This window comes from Phyllostomus hastatus, unplaced genomic scaffold (genome assembly GCF_019186645.2).
Source record: "Phyllostomus hastatus isolate PE091 unplaced genomic scaffold, TTU_PhHast_1.1 phas_contig_329, whole genome shotgun sequence".
In the NCBI taxonomy this organism is placed as follows: Eukaryota; Metazoa; Chordata; class Mammalia; order Chiroptera; family Phyllostomidae; genus Phyllostomus; species Phyllostomus hastatus.
In genome coordinates, this window is record NW_025333854.1 from 6,310,089 (window position 1) to 6,334,463 (window position 24,375).

The following is a 24,375-nucleotide window of genomic DNA, read 5'->3' on the forward strand; positions in this document are numbered from 1 at the left end:
TACCTGTATGGTGCTATTCTTCTGAGAATTACCTGTGCACAACCCTTGAAAGTTTTCCTTTGGATTTCCTGCCTTGTCGTTTTGATTTGTACAGGCTGCATGTGCTGTGTATGCAGCTATCAGTCCCTTGTGAGTTTTAGACTCTGGAATTATGTCTGAATTGTCAACTCACACTTTTTCCCGTGTGTTATACCTCCAAGATGTAGAAATATTTCTTTCTACAGACTATCTTTCTAACCATATTTTTGGTAGTGTATTATGTCACTGTTTCAAGGGTCTATAACTATTACACACTACTTTTGGCAAGTGATGTTCTATTATTTAATTTGAGTTCTGCATCATTGTTGTCATAAGTGAGATATCATTGGTTGTTCTGAGAATAAGTGCCCACACATTTGAATTGTACTAAATTCTCAGTGCATGTACCAAAACTCTATAAAGTGGTGTAGTTGCAATTCTTTTTTAAACAGTCATTCCACTGACTTTCCAGATTAACATTGGGAGGCGAATTTTCCCTCATAAAATATCAAGCACCGAGTTCTCCCATGCAAGCTTCCACTGAAGCGTGGTCCTCACCCGGAAGCTTCTCAGACAATTTCTTTGCTGTCTGTCTCCTGAGTGCTTCCATGCTCAAAACTGTCTGTAACATTGAAATTGGGAGGTTGTTACAAATTTATGACTCCAGGTTTTTGTCTTCAAAACGTTTATCTTAGCTCAGTGTACTTCAAAGGACCAGGTGCAATGATCAATGAACTCCTTTTGAGCATATCGATGAAAACCAAAGAGGTTTCTACAACTTTTCCCAAGAAATGGAACTCAGTCTCCTGGGAAAAGGGAGTAATTGCAGGTCAGGGGCCAGAAAAGTGGGAGCTGCCCCCGGGCGGTAGGTTAGTGTGTCAGAAACAAGGAAAGTGGGAAAGACTAGGTCCACGCCTCAAAGGGGCGGGGGGTGAAGTTGATGGGCCTTCACCGACCTAAGGGAACAAAATGTGACTAGCAAAAAACATTGCCCACAATGAGATACCACTTGACACCAGCAGAATGGACATCATAAACAAGGCAACAAACAACAAGTGTTGGAGAGGTTGTGGAGAAAATGGGACCCTGGTGCACTGTTGGTGGGACTGCAGACTGGTACAACCACTATGGAAAACAGTATGGAATTTCCTCAGAAAACTAAAAATGGATCTGCCTTTTGACCCAGCAATTCCACTGCTGGGACTCTATCCTAAAAATACTAAAACACCAATCCAAAAGAACCTGTGCACCCCAGTGTTCATAGCAGCACAATTTACAATAGTCAGGTGCTGGAAGCAACCAAGTTGCCCATCAGTAAATGAGTGGATCAAAAAACTGTGGTACATTTACACAATGGAATTCTATGCAGCAGAAAGAAAGAAGGAGCTCCTGCCCTTTGCAACAGCATGGATGCAACTGGAAAGCATTATGCTAAGCGAAACAAGCCAGGCAGTGAATGAAAAATACCATATGATCTCACCTTTAACAGGAACCCAAACAACAAAGAAAGAAACAAGCAAAATACAACCAAAGACACTGAAATAGAGAACAGGCTGACAGTGACCAGAGGGGAGAGAAGAGGGAATTTCAGGGGACAGTGGGAAGGGTTCACAGGAACAAATTTAAAGGACACATGGACAAAAACTAGGGGGAGGGTGGAGATGGAAGGGAAGTGGGGAGGGTGGGGAGGGTGGGCTGGATTGGGAGTAAAAGGGAGAAAACTGTACTTGAACAATGATTAAAATAAATTTTTTAAAAATTGCGAGTACAATGAACTTAAACACTGCGTGGTTCTGGAGGGTGCAGGGATGAGATTAGGCTTGCAATTTTTTTCTGAAAGTGAAGCTTACTACCTATGAAAGGAAAAAGCAAAAGGAGAATCAGATGAGAAAACCTTGCAGACTGGAATGCAGATCTGACCCATTTTCCACCGGGTCAGCGGGTAGAGGCTGAAGCAAAGGTTACTCATTAAGGCTCTGGTTCAGGGACCTGGCTGGGGCGCCGGCTGCTGGCTGACTCGGAACCCGTGTGTCCCGGACTCCGAAGCTGAGGCAGGCTCCCCAGGGACTGAGAGCTGGAGGCTGTCAGAGAGTGAATAGTCCGCCTGGCTGGGCCTGGGTTCCTCCGAGGGCGGGGCTGGGCGGGGCCGGGCGGGGGGAGTCCGGGTTGGGTGGGGCCAGGTGGGGCAGGGGATCTGAGCAGATAATGTCAAATTAATCAAATGCACTAAAACCCAGGTGTTCGGTTATAAACCTATTCGGTTATAAACCGCTTCGGTTATAAGACGCTTAACCTAACAACCCTCCTTGGTTACCATTGGATGTTGCTAGGATGTATCTTTTTTCTGTAGACTGACAAAGAGAAAGAATTATTTATCCAGCCATTGCTGTAGGAATTTCATTGGCATCTAAGAAAAAAAATATAGGAATTCGCCCTGGCTGGCATAGCTCAGTGGATTGAGCGTGGGCTGCGAACCAAAGCATCACCAGTTCGATTCCCAGTCAGGGCACATGCCTGGGTTGCAGGCCATGGCCCCCAGCAACCGCACATTGATGTTTCTCTCTCTCTCTCTTTCTCCCTCTCTTCCCTCTCTAAAAATAAAATAAATAAAATCTTTAAGAAATTATTGAAATTTGAAAAGATATCAGGAACCCTGTATTTGTTGCAGCCCATTCCTGAGAGCTAAGATGTAGAAGCCTTTTAAGTGTCCATCGGTAGATGATCAGATAAAGAAGTTGTGGTAGTCATATACAAAGGAATATTCCTTGACCATAGAACAGAATAAAATCGTCCCATTTGTGAGAACATGGATGGGCCAAGAGTGAAATCAATGAAATAAGACAGAGAAAGACAAATGCCGTATGATATCACTTCTCTGTGGAATAGAAATAACCAATAAACAAAGAACACGGAAGAGACTCACAGGAACAGAGAGCAAACCAGTGGTTGTCAGACGGGAGGGGTGTGGAGGGCTGGGTGACACAGGTGACAATATCCAGAAGCACAAATTGGCGGCTACCAAATAGTCAGACCTCCTCTACAGCCGTGCTCTGGGTGGGCTGGAATGGACCACTGTCCCCACAAAGTGACAGCAGCCACGGGCAAGAAGAAAATCACCCAGAGGTCGAAAACCAAGTTATTTGTGACAGTTTGTGACTACAGTCACCTCATGCCCACCAGGTACTCTGTGGATATCCCCTTGGACAAAACTGTCGTCAACAAGGACATCTTCAGAGACCCTGCTGTGAAATGCAAGGCCCCAAGGGAGGCCAGGGTCAAGTTCAAAGACAGATACAAAAGCAGTGAACCCAATGGTCCTTCCAGAAGCTGCAGTTTCAGATCGTTTTTGCCTCAGTCATTAACAAAAAAAAACTACAAAAAACTTAAGGGCAGTTATGTTCATGTGTGTGTGTGACTAAAATAGATAGATGTAAAAATATGTTAAAAATCTGCTGAGCTTCCAGTGTCCGGGTCACGAATGACTCAGGTTTCTATGCACCCCCGTCCTTTCTGACCTTAAGAGCCTTCCCTAGTCCAAAGGGAGATTTGGTCAACATTCACACCCGAGTAGGAAAGCCCAGGGACCCTCCAGTTCCTGCCCATCATCGTGGATTTTGCGGTTCCCATTGTTGGTGACGGACACCGAGTATCTGCAGACCAACCCTGGGCTGGGGCACTTCGCTTCTAGAGGAGCCAGGCACCGACACCCCAGGACTGGGGTGGGGGACCCGTCCGAGTCCGACCTCTGGGGACAGCCACTGCTGCCCGTCCCAGGCAGGGGATCTGAAGCGCTGCGGCCCGGACGACTGTGGCCAGCAAGAACCCCTGGGATGTCCCCGGAGTCCCCTCCCTGCACCACCCTCCCCAAGCAAAGTGTCTTCATAGTTCTCAGACGACTTCCTTTCACTCCAAAATCAAGACAAAAACCATGCCGGCCTTTTATTTCTCCTTGTGATCCTAGCTGGTCTGTAGGGAAGGACCAGGCAGGGGAGGGGCGCTGGGCTTTACTGGGTTTGGCGGGGAGAGGACCCGGGTGAAATGCGCCCGGCAGGCTGCATCGTAAGTGAATTGGCCCGCCTTGGAAGCCACAGTTAAAATACACTTGTGATGACTTTAGACACTTGCAAATGAATGGAAAATAAGGAGCGAAATTACATGCATGTATGCATCACTTTATGAATGTACGATGAAAGACTATCACATATTACAAGGCAGACAGAAAAACACAGGTTAGAAAATTGGTCCTAATGGGAAGAATTCAATGGGAGGAAGGAGAGCAGAGAAATGGGAACCACTAATAACAGAAGGCACATAATCCCATAAAAACCGGACAAGGGTTTTGAAGAAACACTGGGAAATGTGTCGTGAACTCAATGAATTCGTGCATTAGGTGTGAAACCGCAGGCCATTGGAAGTCTTTCCTGATTCTGACATTCCAGGGTGGACACACATAGAAAATTACAATTTTCAATAAGGTCCCGGACCCTCCTTATCGACCCTGACTTAACCACTCCGGACCTCCTTTCCCGACCTGCGGTGGGGTCGCGCGGACCTGAGGGTCTGGAACCACGGTCCAGCCTGAGGTAAGTGCCTGTGATCTCGGAAGGATCTGAGCTCTCAGACTCCCACCTCTGAAAGCTGACGGTGGGGCACGCAGAGACGACCCCCTGGAGAAGTGGGGTTTCCCCGTAAGTGTCGGAGACTGGCCCAGAGGCTTTCTACAGAGAGGACCCAGGGTCTGACTCCACTCTTCTCCCTAGGGACCTACCTACTTCACCCTAACCTCCTCCCGCCCCTTCCAATCCAGAAACCAACTACTTAGACTGTCAGTAGGGCGTTGCCAGAGCCTGAGACTCTCCCCTTCTTGGCCCCAGGCTATGAAGCAATTTGCAATGCAAATGAGGGTCATTCCTTCCGAGTAATCTGCTTAGCGACGGATTTACCGAAGGGACAGTATAAAAGGCACAGTCTTTACCTGCCTTCATCAGTCGCTTCTCCTCGACTCCCTGCACCTCTCTTCGGGCTCTGCAGGCTGAAGCGATGGAAGCTCATCCACCCGCCTGGGAGGACCAGCCCTGGATGTGGGAGCGTCCCCAGCCCAACATGCCACCGGTCCTGAACCGAGAGCTTGCCTGGGCCTGGGCCATGGACAACTTCCCCGCGCTGTGCCGACCGTCCCGCGCACCGGGCCACCAAGCCAGGGAAGCGCATCCACCCGCCTGGGAAGACCAGCCCTGGATGTGGGAGCGTCCGCAGCCCAGCATGCCTCCGGGCCTGAACCGAGAGCAGGCCTGGGCTTGGGCCATGGACAACTTCCCTGCGCTGTGCCGCCCCTCCTGCGCACCCGGGCCACCAAGCGATGGAAGCGGACCCGCCCGCCTGGGAGGACCAGCCCTGGATGTGGGAGCGTCCGCAGCCCAGCATGCCACCGGGTCCTGAACCGAGAGCTTGCCTGGGCCTGGGCCATGGACAACTTCCCCGCACTGTGCCGCCCCTCCCGTGCACCCGGCCCCGCGCTCCGATAACGCACCTACGGCGCCCACCGGCTGCTGCGCCGCGATGGGACCTGGCTCGTGGGTCTTCACCACAAATTACCTCTGTGAATGGAATCAATAAAATCCCAGGGAACTGGTCTTTGCCATCTACTTGTCATTCTCTGTTTCCCTTCTTGAATAGTTTACCGGGGATGAACACATTGAACCCTTTTCCTCTCCTCCCCTGGGCAGGTGATACTCACCAGGGGCATGGGGAATGGGGGAGGCAGCGGTGGTGCCGAGCTGGAAGGGACCAGGGCTGGGGGGTGGAGTGGAGGACTCTGAAGGAAGTCCTGGGTGTTATTCACGGGGGAGGGGGTCATCTGGATCGCACCCAGGGGAGGCGGGTTCTCTGAGTTTGGACCCCTCCAGCTGAGTTAGGAGATCAGGTGTCCAAAAAGGTTCCTTGAACGTCTGAAGGGTCCATTAACGGGATGGGGGGAGGGGGTGCTGATTAAGGCCAAGGGAGTTCAAGGGCAAGACCTCACCCCTGTGCCACCTGAATGGACAGCCATGAGGTTGTGGAGCACCAGCCCCGGGTCAGACCCTTCCTGGCAGCTACAGAAGGCTCCCCTGCTGGGGCTGGATGGAGCCAGGACCCACGTGGTGCAGGGGAAGGGGGCGGGGCCCGGAGGGGAGAACACCAGCCTAGGACCTGGAATGTGTGCCCTGTGGGCTCAGATGCAGGACCTGGCACTCGGGACTGACAATCCCTGTTCCCTCGGGCTGCCTGGCCCAAGAAGCCCCCCTCTCCCTAGCACAGGGAGTGAGTTCTAGTCCCTCCCTGGACGGAGCGCGGTGAGAGGGGGCTGATGGGTCACCCAGGGTTCCCAAGTCACCACCTGGAGGGCTGTCAAAGCACAGCATCCAGGCAGAGCCCCCTCCAGGGCGTCCTCTGGGCACCTGGGTCACACCCAGCTGGACACAGGGTCCTCAGGGCAGGGACCCTCTGGGGCGCCTCCTTCCTCCAGTTCCTGCTACAGGGAGACATGGCTGAGATCCCTGCATCTGCTTGGAGTGGACGGGCTCTTCCTGGACCTCCGAGCTGTGGGGCACAAGAGGCCATCTGCCATCTGACACTCAGAAACAGACAATTCAGCTTGGGAATCTTTGTTGCCTCTTCTTTACATAGGTTCTTTGTGAAAACCTCTCTCATCCCTCTCACTGTGTCTTCCTCTGAACAGACAACAGGGGTTCAGGGAAGCCTCTGTATTTGCTCCACAGTGATGGGAGAAGTTGTGTTTGTGTTGGCCTGTATAGAAATGTTGTCGTCTACTCAGTAAAACTGTGCATAAATGCCAAGGAGTTTTTCGTGTCAGTGTGAGTCTGTGGGGTGGGGAGGGACAGGGAATCGGACGTCTCTCGGGGAGGGGGTGGGAGTTGGAGCTGCTGTGTAGCTGGCTGTGGGTCTCAGCTGGGTGTGGGCAGCAGGAGAGACCAGAGATCACCTTCAGGCAGGGCAGTTCGTGATGGAACCGAGTCATTCAGCAAAACACTGCCACCCCCGCAGGCCTGCCAGTCAGCCCTTAGAGCTGGCAGGTAGGACAACAGGGGAAGAGGGTACGTTAGAGAAACACAATTGAGAGAGAACGTCTCCCCGCAGGCCTGTGAGTTGTTTTCCCCAGCCCTACCTGAGGGGCCCTGCAAGCATCTCCCGGGAGCTCTGCCATCTCCAGCAGCGCTTACTGGACACGCCTCTCCGCCATGGGGGACAAATTTGAGCTCCTTGTTGGGTATCGCCTGATCTTACAGGAAGTCCAAGGAGGAGCTGCCTATGGTGCAGGGGATCCACTTGGGGAAGGGGGTAAGTCTGGGGACAGTGGTGGCCCACACATGGTGACACCTGCCACCTGTCCTGGGAGGCCTGGCAGTGAAGCCCTGGGACCTGGCATGGTGTCTGGGGTGGAAGGTTTCCCAGCTCTGCTTTTGAGAAGTTGGTTGATCTCGGGCAACCTCATTGTCCATGTTAAGAAAACAGAGTTTAAGGATCTTCTGAACCAGGTCAGTGTGTTTAATGTATGCAGTCTCCCAGGCTCACCCCAGGCTCAACGGAAACTCAAACATTCACTGGGACTCTCTTCTAGACAGATTGCGGGACAAGTTTTTTCTTTTTTTCTTTTTTTTTAGATTTTATTTATTTATTTATTTTTAGGGAGGGAAGAGAGAGAGGGAGAGAGAGAGAGAGAGAGAGAGAGAGAGAAACATCAATGTGCGGTTCTGGGGGTTATGGCCTGCAACACAGGCATGTACCCTGGCTGGGAATCGAACCTGGGACACTTTGGTTCCCAGCCCGCACTCAATCCACTGAGCTATGCCAGCCAGGGCTGGGACAAGTTTTTCTGCACAACTAGCTCTGAGGTTCTTGAAAGCTTGGGCAGTTCTCCGAAATGTGTTCCCTAAACCCTCCCTCCTACCTCTTTGTTTCCTAAGAGACTCCTAAACCCTCTTCCTTCCTGTGTGCCTCGGACACTGGGAAATCAGGCTCTCGTCCTCTGTAGAGTGGGCTCTCTGCGTCCTCACTCTGGAGCAGGCACGTTCCTTTCCCATCCCACCTCCAAACTGGTGACTTATCAAGGCTCTTCCTTATTGCTGACAAAGAACAAAAATTCCACGTGTGAACTGACAGATTTCATTGGCTCTGTTAGAAGTTTCACGAACCAGGCAGCATCCCATCCAGCAATGAGAAAGGCACTCCCGGGGTTTATCCAAAATGACAGGTTTTCCTAGGAAGGGGGTGTGAAAGAGGAGGTATTAGGCTAGGGAAAGAAAGGATCGTTTTTAGACCAGGACGCCTTCTTTGGAGGGGAGGAGGGAGAATAGAAATGTTTTTTTTTATGCAGATCCATGTTCCCTGGGGGGTAGGGGGGCAGAGATGAAGAGGTTCCTTGTGACAGGTTACCTACTTGGTGCTTGCTGGGAAATTCTGAAATGGTGATTGAGACTATGTTTTTTGGAAAGGTTGAAATTTCCATTAAATCAGGCATTAAGGCTAGACTCAGTGTCATGGGCTCTTAACAACAGTGACAGCATTTGGGGTCTGTGGCATCTCTGTAACATTATCAAATACTGCTGAACTAGCGTAGCTATTGCATCCCGGTTAGAAACTAGGCCCTGATGCCAACTGTGTTCAGCAAAGTGCCAATGCTCAATAAACATCCACTACAATGATTCTTCTACTCAACCAACTGCCAAGATTCCTCTGGGTCAAAGCATTCACTGAGACTGAACCCCCAGGTGTCTCAAAGTGTAGCCTTTCTCCCTCAGGACCTCCTCCTACAATCCCTTCATCTCACTCTGCCACCCCCAGCCAGCCCACCCTCCCCCCTGCTTCCTCTTCCGATTCCATGGGACACCTCTCTGTAGACCTGAATGCTGAGGCTCACACACTGTAAACATTCTGTCCCTGTCAGGGAATTGGAAACTTCTCCTGAATGCGGACACCATCTCCCTGACAGCACTGTTATTTGCACCAAGAGGGATACGTGTGCTTGGCAGCACCATTTGCTGCCACCACTTGGGGGATGCACGTGCCTCTCACTCCTTGGCACCAGGGGGGAACATTCTTGCTGTCCACACAGCCAATCGTTCCACAGACAGATTTTCTCGGTGGCAATGCCACTGCTTTCACGGACTCACTCATTGCTGGGGAACAGCACGTCTAATTGCACCCAGGGGACAGTTTCTAAGTTGCAGGTTCCCCAGTTGGGGAACTTCACTGTGACAGTCTCAGCCACCGCAGGTCCTGTCCGTAGCAAGTTCGGGTGTAGGCCCGACTGCGATTCCTTAGCCGTGCATGTCAGGGTTCAGCCCTAGCATCAGGGTTTCACTGTGCCTGGGAGATCTCTGGGTCTGAGTGAATCCAGCTGAGCCCTTTCTGAACCGTAGTGAAAACCGGTTTTGAAGTAGCAAATCCGGTGGCTCCAGGAAGCACCCTCTACCCGGAACCGCTCTCCCAGCCCCACCCCCTGAGGTCCTCTGTGGCTTCTGTCTGGTCCTGGCTCAGCGCTGCCCGTTACCTTGCTGCTCCTTACCGTCGTTTGCGGACTTCTGGTCCCCATACCCACTTGCAATTTCCCTGGAGGCCTGTAGATGGCGATATTTTTTCCGTCACAACCCGTGTATGCGGAGAAGTTTCTGCAAGATGATGATGGCAGGGTGCACTCACTATTCCGGTGAAAGAAAATACGAAGAGCTGGACTTCGTACGAATATTCCCTCGAGGGAGGAACAAGCTGATCTTGAACGGGGCCGCCTCACAGCCACGGAAGGCTAGTGTGAAGCTCGAAAGCAGGAAGCTCCAGGATGGCTCCTAAAGCGAACGTTCTAGTGAGCAGATTAACACTGTGATGATGAATACTGACAATGGAGGTTTCCAGACGCATTGATTTCCTTAAAAGTGATCATCATTTGAGGTTTTGAATTTCCTTTGCGATTATGAAAAGTTTTTCAAGGAAAAAACCCTAAGTATCTCCATTGTTTATGAAATAAGATAGATTTCGTTTTCCTAACGAAGCTTATATGTTTGGCCCGTTGGGTTCTTTCCTGGCCTGGTTTGTTTTATTTCACTTAATTTCAATGTTAATTTTTTATCATTTTATGTGTGAACATGTAGGATTTTTATTCTAAAAATATTTTATCAATATATTGAATGTATAAAATTTATTTTACATTTTAAAGTAGCTTGAAATGCATAATTTTTATAACTGTTTCACTTTTCATTGGATTTTCTTTTACTTGCCTATTTTGTTTAATTTACAGTTCAATTTTTCAAATATTAAATTTTAGTAGTTATTTATCCGTAAAATTGATGAAAAACAAGTAAATAAGTTAACCTAAAGTGAAATGCATTACAAATACAATATAGTAAAATAAAATTTCAAAAATATTTAGCAATGACATTTGCACTTCATTTATTTTTCATTGTTGTTAAAGATTTTTATTTCTTTGTTTTTAGAGAAATAGTAGGTCAAAGTGATGGAGAGAAACATCGGTGTGTGGTTGAGTCTCATGGGGCCCCAGCTGGGGACCTGGCCCACAAGCCAGGCATGTGCCCTGACTGGGAGTCAAACTGGTGACACTCTGGTTCCAAGGCTGGTGCTTAATCTACTGAGCTGCAGCAGCCAGGGCTGTTTATTCTAGTTTTTAGAAAACAATTTATGTGTTTAATTTTAGAGAGCAGGAAGAGGAGGGAGAAAAGGAGGGAGTAAAACATCAGTGTGAAAGAGAAACATCAATCAGCAACATCAAGATCGTATCACCAACATCATACAAATAATTAAGTTAAAAATAAGTGCTATAGAAATAAAATATGTAGCAATGAATAAGAGAATAATTTTATATAATATATAATATACAATATGAATGATGAAAAAAAGAAAGGAAGAAACATTCAACAAAAAACTGTAAGTTACAAACCTGATTCGTTAAAAATAAAAGGATCTTAGGTTAGAATGATGCACAGTAGATTAATTATAGATTACTATAGTATTAAATAACTGGGGTGCTTTTTTATGTGGTATAGAGATAGCATTTTCCCCTTTATCTGTATAGGAGATAAGGAGAGAGAAAGAGAGGGAGACAACCATGGATATGGGAGAGAAAAATCAACCCGTTGCCTCTTGTGAAGCCCCAACCCAGGACTGAACTTGCAACCCAGGCATGAGCTGTGACCGGACATGCAATGAGGATCCTTTGCTTTTACAGGAGGTTGCCTCACCAACAGAGACATAGGGGTGAGCGCTAAACTTTTAAATTTAAATCAATAAACATTTCATTTAGATACTCATGAAATGTTTTAAGTAGAAAAGAGTGTCATAGTAAAATAACTTAGTAAAAACATTTCGTTTAGTGAAAGTTTGTAAATTTAAAAAGTAAGTAAAAGGAAGTTTAAAAATAAAGTATACACAATTTAATGAAAAAATTGAAAAGAATTGAATTTATTTTAGCCCAGGCTGGTGTCATTCCTTGGATTGAGCTTGGGCTGCAAACCAAAGGGTCAAGGGTTTGATTCCCAGTCAGGGCACATGTCTGGGGTGCAAGCCAGATGCCCAGTAGGGGGTGTGGGAGAGGCAACCACACATTGATGTTTGTCTCCCTCTCTTTCTCCCTTTCCTTCCCCTCTCTAAAAAATAAATAAATAAAATCTTAAAAAAGGAAAATAATTTATTTTTTAAATAATTTCTTAAATTAAAATTTGAATGGATATTTTAGTTGAAACATAATATAACCTTTAACAGTATATTTTAAGAAAAATTTCAGTTATTTACAAATTTAAACTTATTTGATGTAGAGAGAGAAATATGGATTCCTTGTTTCATTACTTGTGTATTCATTTGTTGGTTCTTCTCTTTTCTCATCCTCACCCAAAGATATTTTTGTACATGGATTTTAGAGAGAGTCAGGGAGTGGGAGAGAGCTGGGGAGAGAGAGGGTGGGGGGAGAGAGAGAGGGAGAGGAGGAGAGAGATAGATGTGAGAGAGAAACATCTATCATTTGCCTCCTGCATGCGCCCAGGGGACGGGGGAAGATCCAACCCAGAGCCTAGGTGTGTGCCTGAAGGGAAGGCAACACTCAGTCTTCGGGTGCAGGGAGCCACTCCACCCAACTGAGCCATCCCACCAAGGCCACTTGTTGATTCTTGCAGCATCAGCTCTGACTGCGGATGGATCCCACAAACTTGACCTGTCACGGTGGCCCACTAACCAGGTGAGCTGGCAGTTAGGTTTAAAAACAATTTAAAAATGTATTCACTGCATTTCATTGAAAATAGCAAAATGGACGAGAATTAAAACAATGAATAAAAACTGTAATAATACAATTACTGAAAATAAAAATAAATATGGTTAAATACAAATATTTTAAATTAAAAATTATAAAAATGTGATCAAATCATTTCAAATACTTTCTTTTTATATTTAAAATAAAAATTAAATGAACACAAAGAATAAAATAAAGTCAAAGAATTTTTAAAGTACAAAGTAATGAACATATTTACATTTTAATGTTGAAAAAATACAATAAAAAATGTGAAATGCTAAGGTAACCAATTATATAGCTTGGAAATGTTGTAACTAAAATTTTTTAAAGAAAACATTAATAAGAAGGATGTTATTTAAAATTATACATTATAATATTTTATTGCCTTATATTGAGTATTCAACTTACCATAAAGTTATATTATTATCAGGTATTAGAAATAAGATAAAATTAAAATGATTTGAAGAAAAAACAGAATACATGTCAGTAACTAAAAAACAAATACTTTATAACATTATTTAGTATTTCAAGCTTTTACATTTAAAATATTTGAAAATTATCATTAATATTTTCTTTTAAGATTTCATTCATTTCCATTAGCAAGTGGGGAAGGGAGGGAAAAAGAGAGGGAGAGAAATGTCAATGTGTGGTTGCCTGGAACTGGCCTGCAACCCTGGCACATGCCTTGACTGGGAATCGAACTGTCCACCCTTTGGTTCCCAGCCAGTGCTCAGTCCATTGGGTTACATCAGCCAGGGCAATGGACATTAATATTATTTAAAAAATCCATTTAAAACTTAAAATAGGAAAAAACTGAATACCATAATGATAAAGTAAATTTTAAAGGATCATACAAAATTAAAAAGAAATAACTGTAACTAATAAAATACATAAATATTATCTTTAAAAGTCAAAATATATTAAACTAAGTAATTTAAAATGTATAGTAGTTATATTATTATAAAATCATATGAAAGAAAAAGGGAAAATGTTAAAAAAACCTAAAAATATACAATAATTTTACTGCAATATTTTCAAATAAAATGTTAACTTTAAAATACATTAAATAAAAGTAAATCTTCTTAAGTTAGATATATAAAAAATATAATTTAAAATTCCTTTATATTAACAAGTAAAATATAAATGAGTTTACTTATAATTTAAAAATATAATTGAGTAAAATATAGTAATAAAATTTAGTAATATAAGTAAAATGTAAAATATTTACTTATGACTTTGAAAATATAATTTAAAAATTTTTATACTAACAAGTAAAATATAAATTCCTTAAATATGCTCCATATATAAATTAAATAATAAATCATCCATGCAACATAAATATTTAAACAACAAAATGTATAATTCATATGACATAAATGAAATAAACATATGAAAAACTAAGTCATACAAATAATTGAATTAAATATTAAGAGGTAGTACAGATATAAAATATGTAATGATAAGAAAATAGTTTTCTAAAATATATAATAAAGAATATAAAAGTGAATAAATAGAGGGGAAGAAATCTTCAACAAAAGTTATGAATTAAAAGTTTTTTCTTCTTTTTCTTTTTTTCTCCTTTTCTTTTCTTTCTTTTTTTCCCCCAGATGTTTCTTTCTAATGGATTGACCATTACATTTCCTAACTTCTGAAATGGCCAACAGACCATAGAAAGACATTGCTTTAGGCTCCTGCTTGAAACCAGCAGCTTGAATTAAAGATTTAATTATTCAAAAATAAAACACCTTAGGCTAGAATGCTAGGTTACATTACACAGCAGTTGAATTCTACATTACTGCAGTATTCAATCAATAACTCACGGTGCTTTTCATGCAGTAAGAAGCGTTAGCCACGGAACACCGGTCCTTCCGCTCACCCGCGTGTTTCACAGGGCAGCGCACTGTGCTCCTCCTGGGAAGCGCACTCGTCTGCCCCTGCAGGGGTCCGGGTCTTTGGGGAGTGCCCGTTCCCTTCTCTCTCTGCCACCGCTGTCCGGCTCCAGCGCCGCTGATTTCTCCGGTTTCTCTCCTGCCCTGTGGCCGAGGGCGCAGAGCCCGAGGGGGCAGCGGCTGCGCGCTGATTGTCCCGGAGACCTGTGCTTCCTGGCAGTCCCGGCACCGCTGGCTGCTCCCTGCGCTCTGCAGGGTTAGTTCTCTCTAAGGTCCGGGCCATATCGTTCTGGGTCTCCTTCTGCCCGATATGGATATCGTCCTGTACATCGTTTTTCTCTGTTATGTATATCGTTGTGTCTGTTCTGAAAATCGTTCTGACAGAACGATTCTTCCCTGCTCTGTGTTCATTTTCTCGTGTCTCATTTAGGCATACCGATTTTGTGGGCTTGTTAGTGGTGAGTAACATCGTTTTGTATTGCTCATTTTCGTCTGCATCTGGCTGGTATCCGCCCCCCCCCCACCCAGGACAGCATAAATACCCGGGCTGCTTGCTCTCGGCAGGTGAGTTCTCTCTGGGGGTTGCTAAAGGTTCTCGCTGTATCGTTCTGCACATCGTTGTGTGTGTGTTGTATATGGTTCTGTACATCGTTGTGTCTGTTCTGTATACCGCTCTGGCGGAATGACTGTTCCCTGCTCTGTGCTCATTTCTTCATAATGCATTTGGGTGTACCGACTTTCTTGACTTTGTCAGTGGTGGGTGACACCGTTTTGAATTTCTCGTTTTTGTTTCTTTTTTAGATCTGGCTTGCATCCGCCCACCACCCAGGAGAGCACAAACACCCAGGCTGCTGTCTGCAGGTTAGTTCTCTGCAGGGTTTGCTAAAGGTTCCCACTGTCCAATTCTGTATATGGTTCTGATTTGTATATGATTTTGTATATCGTTCTGTACATCATTGTGTCATCATTCGGTACATCAGTTTGTGTGTTCTGCATATCATTCTGTCTGTCTCTGTATTTCGTTCTCACGGAATGACTGTTCTCTGCTCTGTGCTCATTTCTTCATATTGCATTTGGGTATACCGATTTTTCTTGACTTTGTTCGTGGTGGGTGACACAATTTTGAGTTACTCGATTTTTTTACCTCTGGCTTGCATCCGCCCCCCCACCCAGGACAGCATAAACACCCAGGCTGCTCCTGCCCCTGCAGGCTTTGCCTCCTGCATCAGCTCGGACGCCCGTGTCCTCCTGGTCCGAGGTGTGTGCGATGGAGCTGCCCTTTCTCCACGCTGTGAACCTGCCTTGGGACGACCGAGACGTGGTGCCACAGCCCCAGCCTCCGTGGATGGAGATCTCCGCCGACTCCGGGCCCTGGGTGCTGCCCCTCTACCCCGTATGCGGAGAGTCCGCAGGCCCCCACGGCACTTATAATGGGCAACTGCTTTCCAGTCCTTGTTGGCAGCTGCCCTCGGTCCACGAGCGGTACAGAGTCTTAAGCGGAACCCAGAGCCCCCGGGAGCCAAGCGCAGCGCAGCCCAGTCCCGGCTTCGAGGCGGGGACTTGGAGGACGCCCCCAGAACCTGCCGGAGCTCCCGAGCCCACAAAGGACACCGCGTCCCAGCACCTTCAGGTGGCCCTGCCGCCGGATGGCGAAGACACACCCGAGCCCACCCAGACCTGTGACAGCGCGCAACCTTCAGAGTGCCGCCCACCTCCGGCCCCCGCTGGGTGGCGCCCGCAGCCCTTTTCCTGGGGCTGCCTGCAGTGGGTGCGTCGCGCTGTCTGCACTCTGAGGCGCTGGGCGGCTGTCTGTTTGGGGACCTTCTTGGACTAGTCCATGTCCGTGGCTTTCCAGGGCCTTCCTAATACTCTGTTTCCTACTATTCTTACAATATCACTTCTCAGTTTAACGTTCTTGTGAGACATTTACCTTCACAGACATTGGTGAGATTTTCTTTGGCACACCTAATAAATTACACAAAATTCCACCATCTTTTTGTGTCCCTGCTGCAGTTTTGGGGGGCAGACTGGGAGGGTCCTCCTAAGTGTCGAGACTTTGGTTCATGGGCAGGTGGTGGGGTCTCCCGCACACACTGGGGTGGGATCGGGAGGCTAGTGGGTCATCAAACTGGAACCAGCTTTCTGGGCCTCCAAGGGTTCCGCAGAGAGGCAGCCTGGGGCCCTGAGAACTCCCCTGACCCCACAAATGCTTCTGCTCCCTGACCTTTTAACTGTCCAATCCATCTCATTGGCCTTCCAGGCCCCTTCCCATGACCCTGCTGCCTTCCCTGCTGCAGGCCCCCCAAACCCACCTACAGGTACTAGCCCCCTATGGCCCAGAGCTTCTCTCTCCAGAAGGCACTCTCCTGAACACACCCCTTCTTCCTGTAGCTCTCCCCAAATCTCATTTCCAGTGCACACAACCAGGTGGCCTGCTGCAAGCCAGCCGGGGTCCAGTGGGAAGGCCTTGCTGCCAGGGACACTGGTCAACCAGCCACTAGTCCTCTGTAGTGTTAGGCTTTCAGCATCCAGAATCTGGAGTGGCCATGTTACTTACTCATCCGAATTCCAAACCGGTGACTTATCAAGGCTCTTCCTTATTGCTGACAAAGAACAAAATTCCACTAGTGAACTGACAGATTTCATTGGCTCTGTTAGAAGTTTCACAAACCAGGCGGCATCCCATCTAGCAATGAGAAAGGCACTCCCGGGGTTTATCCAAAATGACAGGTTTTCCTAGGAAGGGGGTGGGCAGAGGAGGTATTAGGCTAGGGAAAGAAAGGATCATTTTTAGACCAGGACGTCTTCTTTGGTGGGGAGGAGGGAGAACAGAAATGATTTTTCTATGCAGATCCATGTTCCCTGGGGGGAGGGGGCAGAGATGAAGAGGTTCCCAGTGACAGGTTACCTACCTGGTGCTTGCTGGGAAATTCCAAACTGGTGACTGAGACTGTATTTCTTGGAAAGGTTGAAATTGCCGTTAAATCAGGGCGTTAAGGCTAGACTCAGTGTCATGGGCTTTTAGCATAAGTGACAGCATTTGGGGGCCTGTGGTGTCTCTGTAACATTATCAAATACATCTGAACTAGAGAAGCATGTCCAGGTTAGAAATCCTAATGTCAACAGCGTCCACAAAGTGCCAATGCTCAATAAACGTCCACTACGATGATTCTTCTAATCAAACCAACTGCTGAGATTCCTCTGGGTCAGAGCAATTCACTGAGACTGAACCCCCCAGGTGTCTCAAAGTGCAGCCTTTCTCCCTCAGGACCTCATCCGACAATCCCTTCATCTGGCTTCTGCCACCCCCAGCCAGCCCACCCTCTCCCTGCTTCGTCTTCCGATTGCATGGGACACCTCTCTGTAGGACTGAATGCTGAGGCTCAACCACGCTACAAATTCCGTCTTGTCAGGGAATGCAAATTTCTCCTGAATGCGGACACCATCTCCCTGACTGCACTGTTTTTTTGCACGAAAGGGATACGTGTGCTTGGCAGCACCATTTGCTGCCACCACTTGGGGGATGCACGTGCCTCTCACTCCTTGGCACCAGGTGGGAATATTCCTGGAGTCCCCTGGGCCAGTTGTTCCACGCTTATTTTCTCGGTGGCAATGCCACTGCTCTCACGGACTCACTCATTGCCCGGGAACAGCACGTCTAATTGCACCCAGGGGACAGTTTCTAAGTTGCAGGTTCCCCAGTTGGGGAACTTCACTGTGATGGTCTCAGCCACAGCAGGTCCTGTCCGTAGCAAGTTCGGGTGTAGGCCCGACTGCGATTCCTTAGCCGTGCATGTCGGGGTTCAGCCCTAGCATCAGGGTTTCACTGTGACTTCGAGATCTCTGGGTCTGAGTGAATCCGGCTGAGCCCTTTCTTAACCGTAGTGAGAACCGGTTTTGCAGTAGCAAATGCGGTGGCTCCAGGAAGCACCCTCTTCCCAGCACCACCCACCCTGGCCCACCCTGTGGGGTCCTCTGTGGCTTCTGTGTGGTCCTGTCTCAGCCCTTGTGGGACCTTCAATGGCAGGATCTGCTGCTCATACCTACTTACAATTTCCTTAGTGCAGCTCTCAGCACAGGTTTAATAACTAGATTAAATGTGCTAGGTTTAATGTACTAGATTTCGTTACAAAGAGCAAAATGAAATAAAATGAAAACATTAAATAGAAAGTGTAATAATAAAATTATTGAAAATAAAAGTAAATTTCTTTTATAAAATATCTTTGAAATGAAAAATTATAGAAATGTGATAAAATAATTTAATCTTGTTTCTTCTTATATTTAAAAGAAAAATTAAATGAATACACACAATAAATATTAAGTCAAAATACAATTTTAAAGTACAAAATGATGAAAATAAAATATTTAAAATTTAGTGTCTAAAAATAATATAAAAACTGTAAAATTCTAAGATAACTGATATTACAATGATAAATTTTGTAAATAAAAACACTTCAAACAGAAAATTATTCAGAAATATTTAATACTTAAAAGTACATATCATTATAATCCTTTCAAACATTGTATCAATGATTAAACTTACCAAATAGTTATGTTCTTATAAAGGTATAAATTATAGTCTCGTTTACAGTATAAATAATACTGAAGATAAAAAGTTTTGATTAGTATGAAAATAAATGTGTGCACCTCACAAAACAAATAGCAAATAAAATTAGTTAGTATTTACAGATTTTAAGGTGCAAATATTTGAACCTTGTCATTAATATTATTAATCAATGAATTGAAAAGTTGAAAAGAGTAAAAAGTGAACACAATAATAATATAAAATTGTAAAGCATCATAAAAATATAAAGTAGAAACAAATATAATTAATAAAACATGTAAATATTGTTATCTTTCTTTAATGAAAATAAAAATACATTGAACTATGCAAGTTAAAATTTCATATTAAACAAATCCATATTATAAAAGAAGATGAAAGTAAAGAAACTTTTAAAGAATCTACAGAATACAAAATAGGTATACTGCAATGTTATCAATCAATGTGTTAACTTAAGAATGCACTAAACAAAAGTAAATCTTCAGCAGGTCAATATTCAGCCCGGGCTTGTGTAGCCAGTGGGGTGACAAGGGCTGCGAATCAAAGGGTTGCCACTTGGATTCCCAGTCAGGGCACAGGTCTGGGAAGGGGGCCAAGTCCCCATCGGGGTGCACAGGAGAGGCAACCACACATTGGTGTTTCTCTCCCTCTCTTTCTCTTTCCCTTCCCCTCTCTCTAAAACAATAAATAAATAAAGTCTTTAAAAATTTTTTTTAAAGTTAGATATTTTTAAATGTAATTGAAAATTATTTCTCTAAATAAAATATAAATGACTTAAACATTATCTTTATAAATTAAATAATAAATCATCTCTGTAACATAAAAATTTTTAAAAAATGACATACGTAATTCATAGAACAGAAATAATGAAAATAACTGTATGACCAAACAATATTTGTGCAAAGGATTAAATTAAAAGTAAATAAGTAAAATAGAAATAAAATATTGACAATAAATAAAAATAGATTTGTAAAATATATAATAAACAACATAAACAATGAATGGAAAGAAAGGAAGAAACATTTAACCAAAAAATACAAATTAAAAATGTGATTACTCGAAAATAAAACACCTTAGGCTAGAATGCTAGGTTACATTACACAGCAGTTGAATTCTATATTACTGCAGTAATCAATAAATAACTCACGGTGCTTTTCATGTAGTATGAAGTGTTAGCCACAGAACACCGGTCCTTCCGCTCACCCACGTGTTTCACAGGGCAGCGCACTGTGCTCCTCCTGGGAAGCGCACTCGTCTGCCCCCTCCAGGGGTCCGGGTCTTTGGGGAGTGCCCATCCCTTGTCTCTCAGCCACCGCTGTCCGGCTCCAGCGCGGCTGATTTCTCCGGTTTCTCTCCGGCCCCTGTGGCCGTGGGCGCAGAGCCCGAGGGGGCGGCGGCTGCGCGCTGATTGTCCCGGAGACCTGTGCTTCCTCGCAGTCCCTGCACCACTGGCTGCTCCCTGCGCTCTGCAGGGTCAGTTCTCTGTAGGGTTTGCGAAAGCTTCTCCTTATACCGTTCTGTCTGTCCTGTATGTCCTTTGGTCTGTTCTGTACATCGTTCTGTCTGTTCTGTTCATCGTTCTGTCGGAACGGTTGTTCCCTGCTCTGTGCTCACTTTTTTGTGCTTCATTTCAGTAAACCCATTTTCTTGACTTTGTTAGTGGTGGGTAACACTGCTCTGAATTCGTCACTTTTTAGTTACCTGTCCTGCATCAACCTAAACTTCTTTTCAGCGAGAACCTTGCAGTATAACAGCTTGTTTGAGAGCCACCTCTCTATTCAGTGAATATGCATCATTTAATTTAACACTGCAAACTTTTGTCTTACTTATATCTGTGTTAACTACAAGTCATTTAATGAGTAGCAATGGATTAGACATTAAACAGGGATCTATCATCTCAATTTCTTTTTCTCTTGGCTGACAGATTCGGTAAGATAGAGAATGCAGAAGCTTACTGAAGGAGCAACCCCCGGTAGGAAAAAATGTGTTTGTTTGGGTTACATTTAACATTGACAACTGTGAAAACAAGCCAGCTTTGGTTAAACCAGGGCACTTAGACCCATGTGTATTTATCAAAGATCATTCCAGATCGCGTGAACTTGAAAATATTTGAATTAGTGTCATTATTTCTGAGGTTTAGCCCATACTGAAATTATAAACGGCTTCTTTTTTTAAGCCAATATATAGAGCTCTTTTAAAACATCATATACATAATATACATACATACACACACATCAACTTGTAGACAGACACAAATAGAAATACTGTTTGATAAAGATTTCATTGAAATCTTTTATTCGGTGTCAGCCACAGTGTTACAAAAGTCGAAGAATCGCTGGAGCCTGACTGGGTTTGTGGGAGGTGGGACAAGTAATGGAACCTGCTCCCGTGGCTAGAGCTTTGCACTCAAGATTTTTAAAACTCTGCACCACAAGGATTCCTCTAGAGGAGCTATTTTTGGAGTTGTTCTGTCTTTTCAAAGTCTCCTCACCCGCCTCACGGAATGCGTCCTATTTTCTCCCGGAGCTTCTGGGATCCTCTGTGTCACCGCCAGCCCTGAGGCGGACGACATTGTGCAGGTGAACGTGTCCCCAAAGCGGCCACTACGAGTCCAAACTATCCAGAACGTCACCCACGGGCCCAAACGACATGGGGACCCTGGTCCAGGTTTCGGCCCAGGTGGAGGCAGCCCGCTCCCCTTTGCTGTTAGACTTCTTAAAGCAGGGGAATTCGGACGGACCCTGTTTGTCAAAGTCCCCCAGGGCTCTCGCCCGAAAGGGTGGTTTACTAAGCAACTTCAACCAAACTGCCTCAACCACACCAGAGAGCCCACGCGAACGCAGTGGAGCTCCCCGCTGGGCTTGACCCCCCCAACCCCGAGCTGAGAGGGCGGTGGGCGCCGGGGCACCGGCGCCGCTACTCACCGGCTGCGGGGCGGCAGGGCTCCCCTCCGCACAGCCTTGAAAGAGTGTTCAGAGCGCCTTACGGGACCCGAAGACCTAGACTGTCTGAAAGCCAGCAGGGCGCACAGGGTGTGAAGAGGAACGCAGGAAGCGCGGTGACCTTTGCAGCGATTGGTCATCGCAGCTGCGGTTTGCAGAAGCCGGAGGATCGGTTGAAAGCGGCGGCCTCAGACCCAGTCATTTCCACGAAGTGAGTTTGCAGGGATGTTGTGCGACATCCGCTGCGGGCATTCCCCAGCCTGGTCCACATTTTGTGTTCTTGTAGCTGCTGGGAGCCCGGGCTTTCGGGTTAGCGCCGCTCAAGTCCCCGAGTCCGCACTTTTTTTGGGGGGCAGCACCCCCGTCCGCGCAGAGAAAGGTTTTCCTTTGGAGCCACCCCGCTGCGTGCTCCTTGCGGGGGCCCGGCACCGAGAGATGAGAGATGCGCCGCGTCCTCGGCCTGTTCTCCGTCCCCGCGGCGCCGGCGCCTTGTCGGACGCGGTATGGAGCACAGTCCACCTGGCCCCTGGTTTCTCCTTGTAGCCCCGGGGTTGGCGGCCATCCGGTGGGTCTCCGTGGTCACCCCGCTCTCCGTCTTCCCCCTGCCCCGCAGGTTGGGGGTAGGCTGGGGCCGGCTGGGGCGCCCCCGGGCAGGAGCCGGATCCCGCGGGCGGGCTGCGCTCTGGCCCTGCTTCTCCTCTCCCTCCCGGGCCGCCCGGCCCGCGGGGCGGCGCTGTGAGCGCGGCAGACGCCGCTCAGCGGCGGGGGAGGTTTGTCCGCGCTGGGAGTCCGGGTGAGGCGGCCACAGGCGCTGGTTTGCGCCTGGCAGCGAGACCCTGGCAGTGCAGCCTGCAAAGGCCTTTGCTGTCTCTTCCCCCAGACGGCGTTTCCCTCGAATGGTTTGCTCTTCAGGGGCCAAGTCAGGCCAGGGAGGCTCAGGGGCCTTCCAGAGGTAAGGAATGGGTGAGCGTCCTGGGGCTTCCAAGGGGAGGGGAGGGGTTCACGGGTCAGTGAGTGGTTTGCCCTGCCGTAGAGATAGGCTGTTCGGAGAGAAAGGTGGACCTGGTAAGTACCGTGAACCAGGCCCTTTAACGCTTTTAGGTAGCTGAGGGAGGGGTCGAGGTTTTTCTTGAATCTACTGGGCTTTGATCGCCTTCAGCTTAAAACAGTCCAAGGTGACCGGTTTGGGAGAGGCTACTTCTGAACTCCCTCAGTACCAGCAGAGAAGACGAGTGTGATCGAATTAAATAGTTAACATAATTACAGTGTAAGCTCTGTGCTGTTTTCAGGAGATAAACAAAATTCAAGGACATTAGGGCTGAAGATGAAGGAATGCACAATGTATTCGTACATTTAATTAATTCTAAGAGTTATCTCCTTTTCTCAAATCCTCATCTTTGACATATATGTAGGTGGTTTCCTACCATTAGTGCAATATTTAGTACCAGTTTTTCCTCGTAGTGGTATGGAAACTCCTGACACAACTCAACCGTGGTTGGCTTCTAAGAGTCAAGGATTAGGATTCCAAAGCACTGGGGGCAAAAGCTGGGCAGTGCAGCTGTAGTTGTACACTGGGCTTCACTGCTCTCTACACGACCAGAACAATTGTGGAGGGAACAGCTCACTTATGGGAAAGGGTAGAAGATATGCCTGATCCTCATAACCATGAAGAAAGTAATGCAAAGAAAGACATTGAAATTGGTGAAATGAATATAAAATACTGCAAAATAAAGAATCAGGACAACATGGGTGTCACCCTTCCTCTGTCCATCTCAGGTTCTGAGCTGGTGGGTGGTTAGAAATACAAGTTTCTCCCCTCCCAGCCAGACTGAGCTCAGCCCCTGGGGGAGGGGGCGCTGGCTCTGCCCTGTTCTCAGCTGCAAGCACTTCCTGAGGCCAGGGGAGGGAAGCTCAGGGCCCCACCCTCTCTCCCTAAGACCAGAGGGGAACATACTGCAGAGAAGTCAGAAGATTTGGGATTACTATATGTTAATCATAAAGTTTCATTACAGTTTAGAAAAGTTGAGTGAACAACTTTCTCTGAAAAAGTTACTGTTGAGTCTCTGTGGTCTGGGGTTATTTGGGGGAGGAGGACTGGTACATTAAATAACCCCATTTCCTTTCTGAAAAACAGAACAAGTCACTTCTCCAGTCTGGCTACAGAGATGTAGCACTCACCCAAGATGGCTCGGTGCCGCCACAGCAAAGGCACCTGACTGGTCTGGCCAGTGGGCTGTGTGTCTTCCTGAGAACTGAAAGGTCGCTGGTCCCCTTCTCCTCGGACACACGCCCGGGATGCAGGGTCGGTCCTCGTTTCAGCGCAGCCAGAGGCAACCAACTGAGCCTTCTCTCCCTCTCTTTCTCCTTCTGTTACCCTCTCTCTCAAACTAAATGAATAAATCTTAGAAATACCAACTGCCCCCCAGAGTGCTAGGATATACTCTAGGCTCTAAGGGGAAGTCTCAGAAACATCCCCAGTGGCTACAAGAAGACATTTGGTTGGAGTCTGGTGTTCCTTTCAGTCACCTTCCTTGTTTGCTCGGTGCTGAAGGAGGCGCCTGAGCTCAGTGCAATTGGAGCTTCTCTCGGTGTCACCAGGGGCTTCTCTGCACAGCTCACTCACTCCCCTGCCTGGGCCCCCTCTCCCCCTGCTGGCAGCAGCTCTGTGGGGTGACC

General features: G+C 46.7%; 1 protein-coding gene, 1 long non-coding RNA gene and 1 other non-coding gene across 3 annotated transcripts; 2 read left to right on the top strand and 1 right to left on the bottom strand.

Moving 5' to 3' along the window:
* Positions 1-13,912: 13,912 nt before the first annotated feature.
* Positions 13,913-14,047, bottom strand: LOC123819568. The gene has a single exon (XR_006785839.1). It is a non-coding gene; the product is annotated as a small nucleolar RNA SNORA2/SNORA34 family (small nucleolar RNA).
* Positions 14,048-15,463: 1,416 nt separating this feature from the next.
* LOC123819514 (annexin-2 receptor-like) lies at positions 15,464-20,165 on the top strand. Its single transcript, XM_045839887.1, has 2 exons — positions 15,464-15,964; positions 20,067-20,165. The coding sequence occupies exons 1-2, from the start codon at positions 15,464-15,466 to the stop codon at positions 20,163-20,165; spliced, it is 600 nt and encodes a 199-aa protein (XP_045695843.1).
* Positions 20,166-22,053: 1,888 nt separating this feature from the next.
* LOC123819551 lies at positions 22,054-24,106 on the top strand. The gene is made up of 3 exons (XR_006785830.1): positions 22,054-22,200; positions 22,580-22,651; positions 23,834-24,106. It is a non-coding gene; the product is annotated as an uncharacterized LOC123819551 (long non-coding RNA).
* Positions 24,107-24,375: the final 269 nt, after the last annotated feature.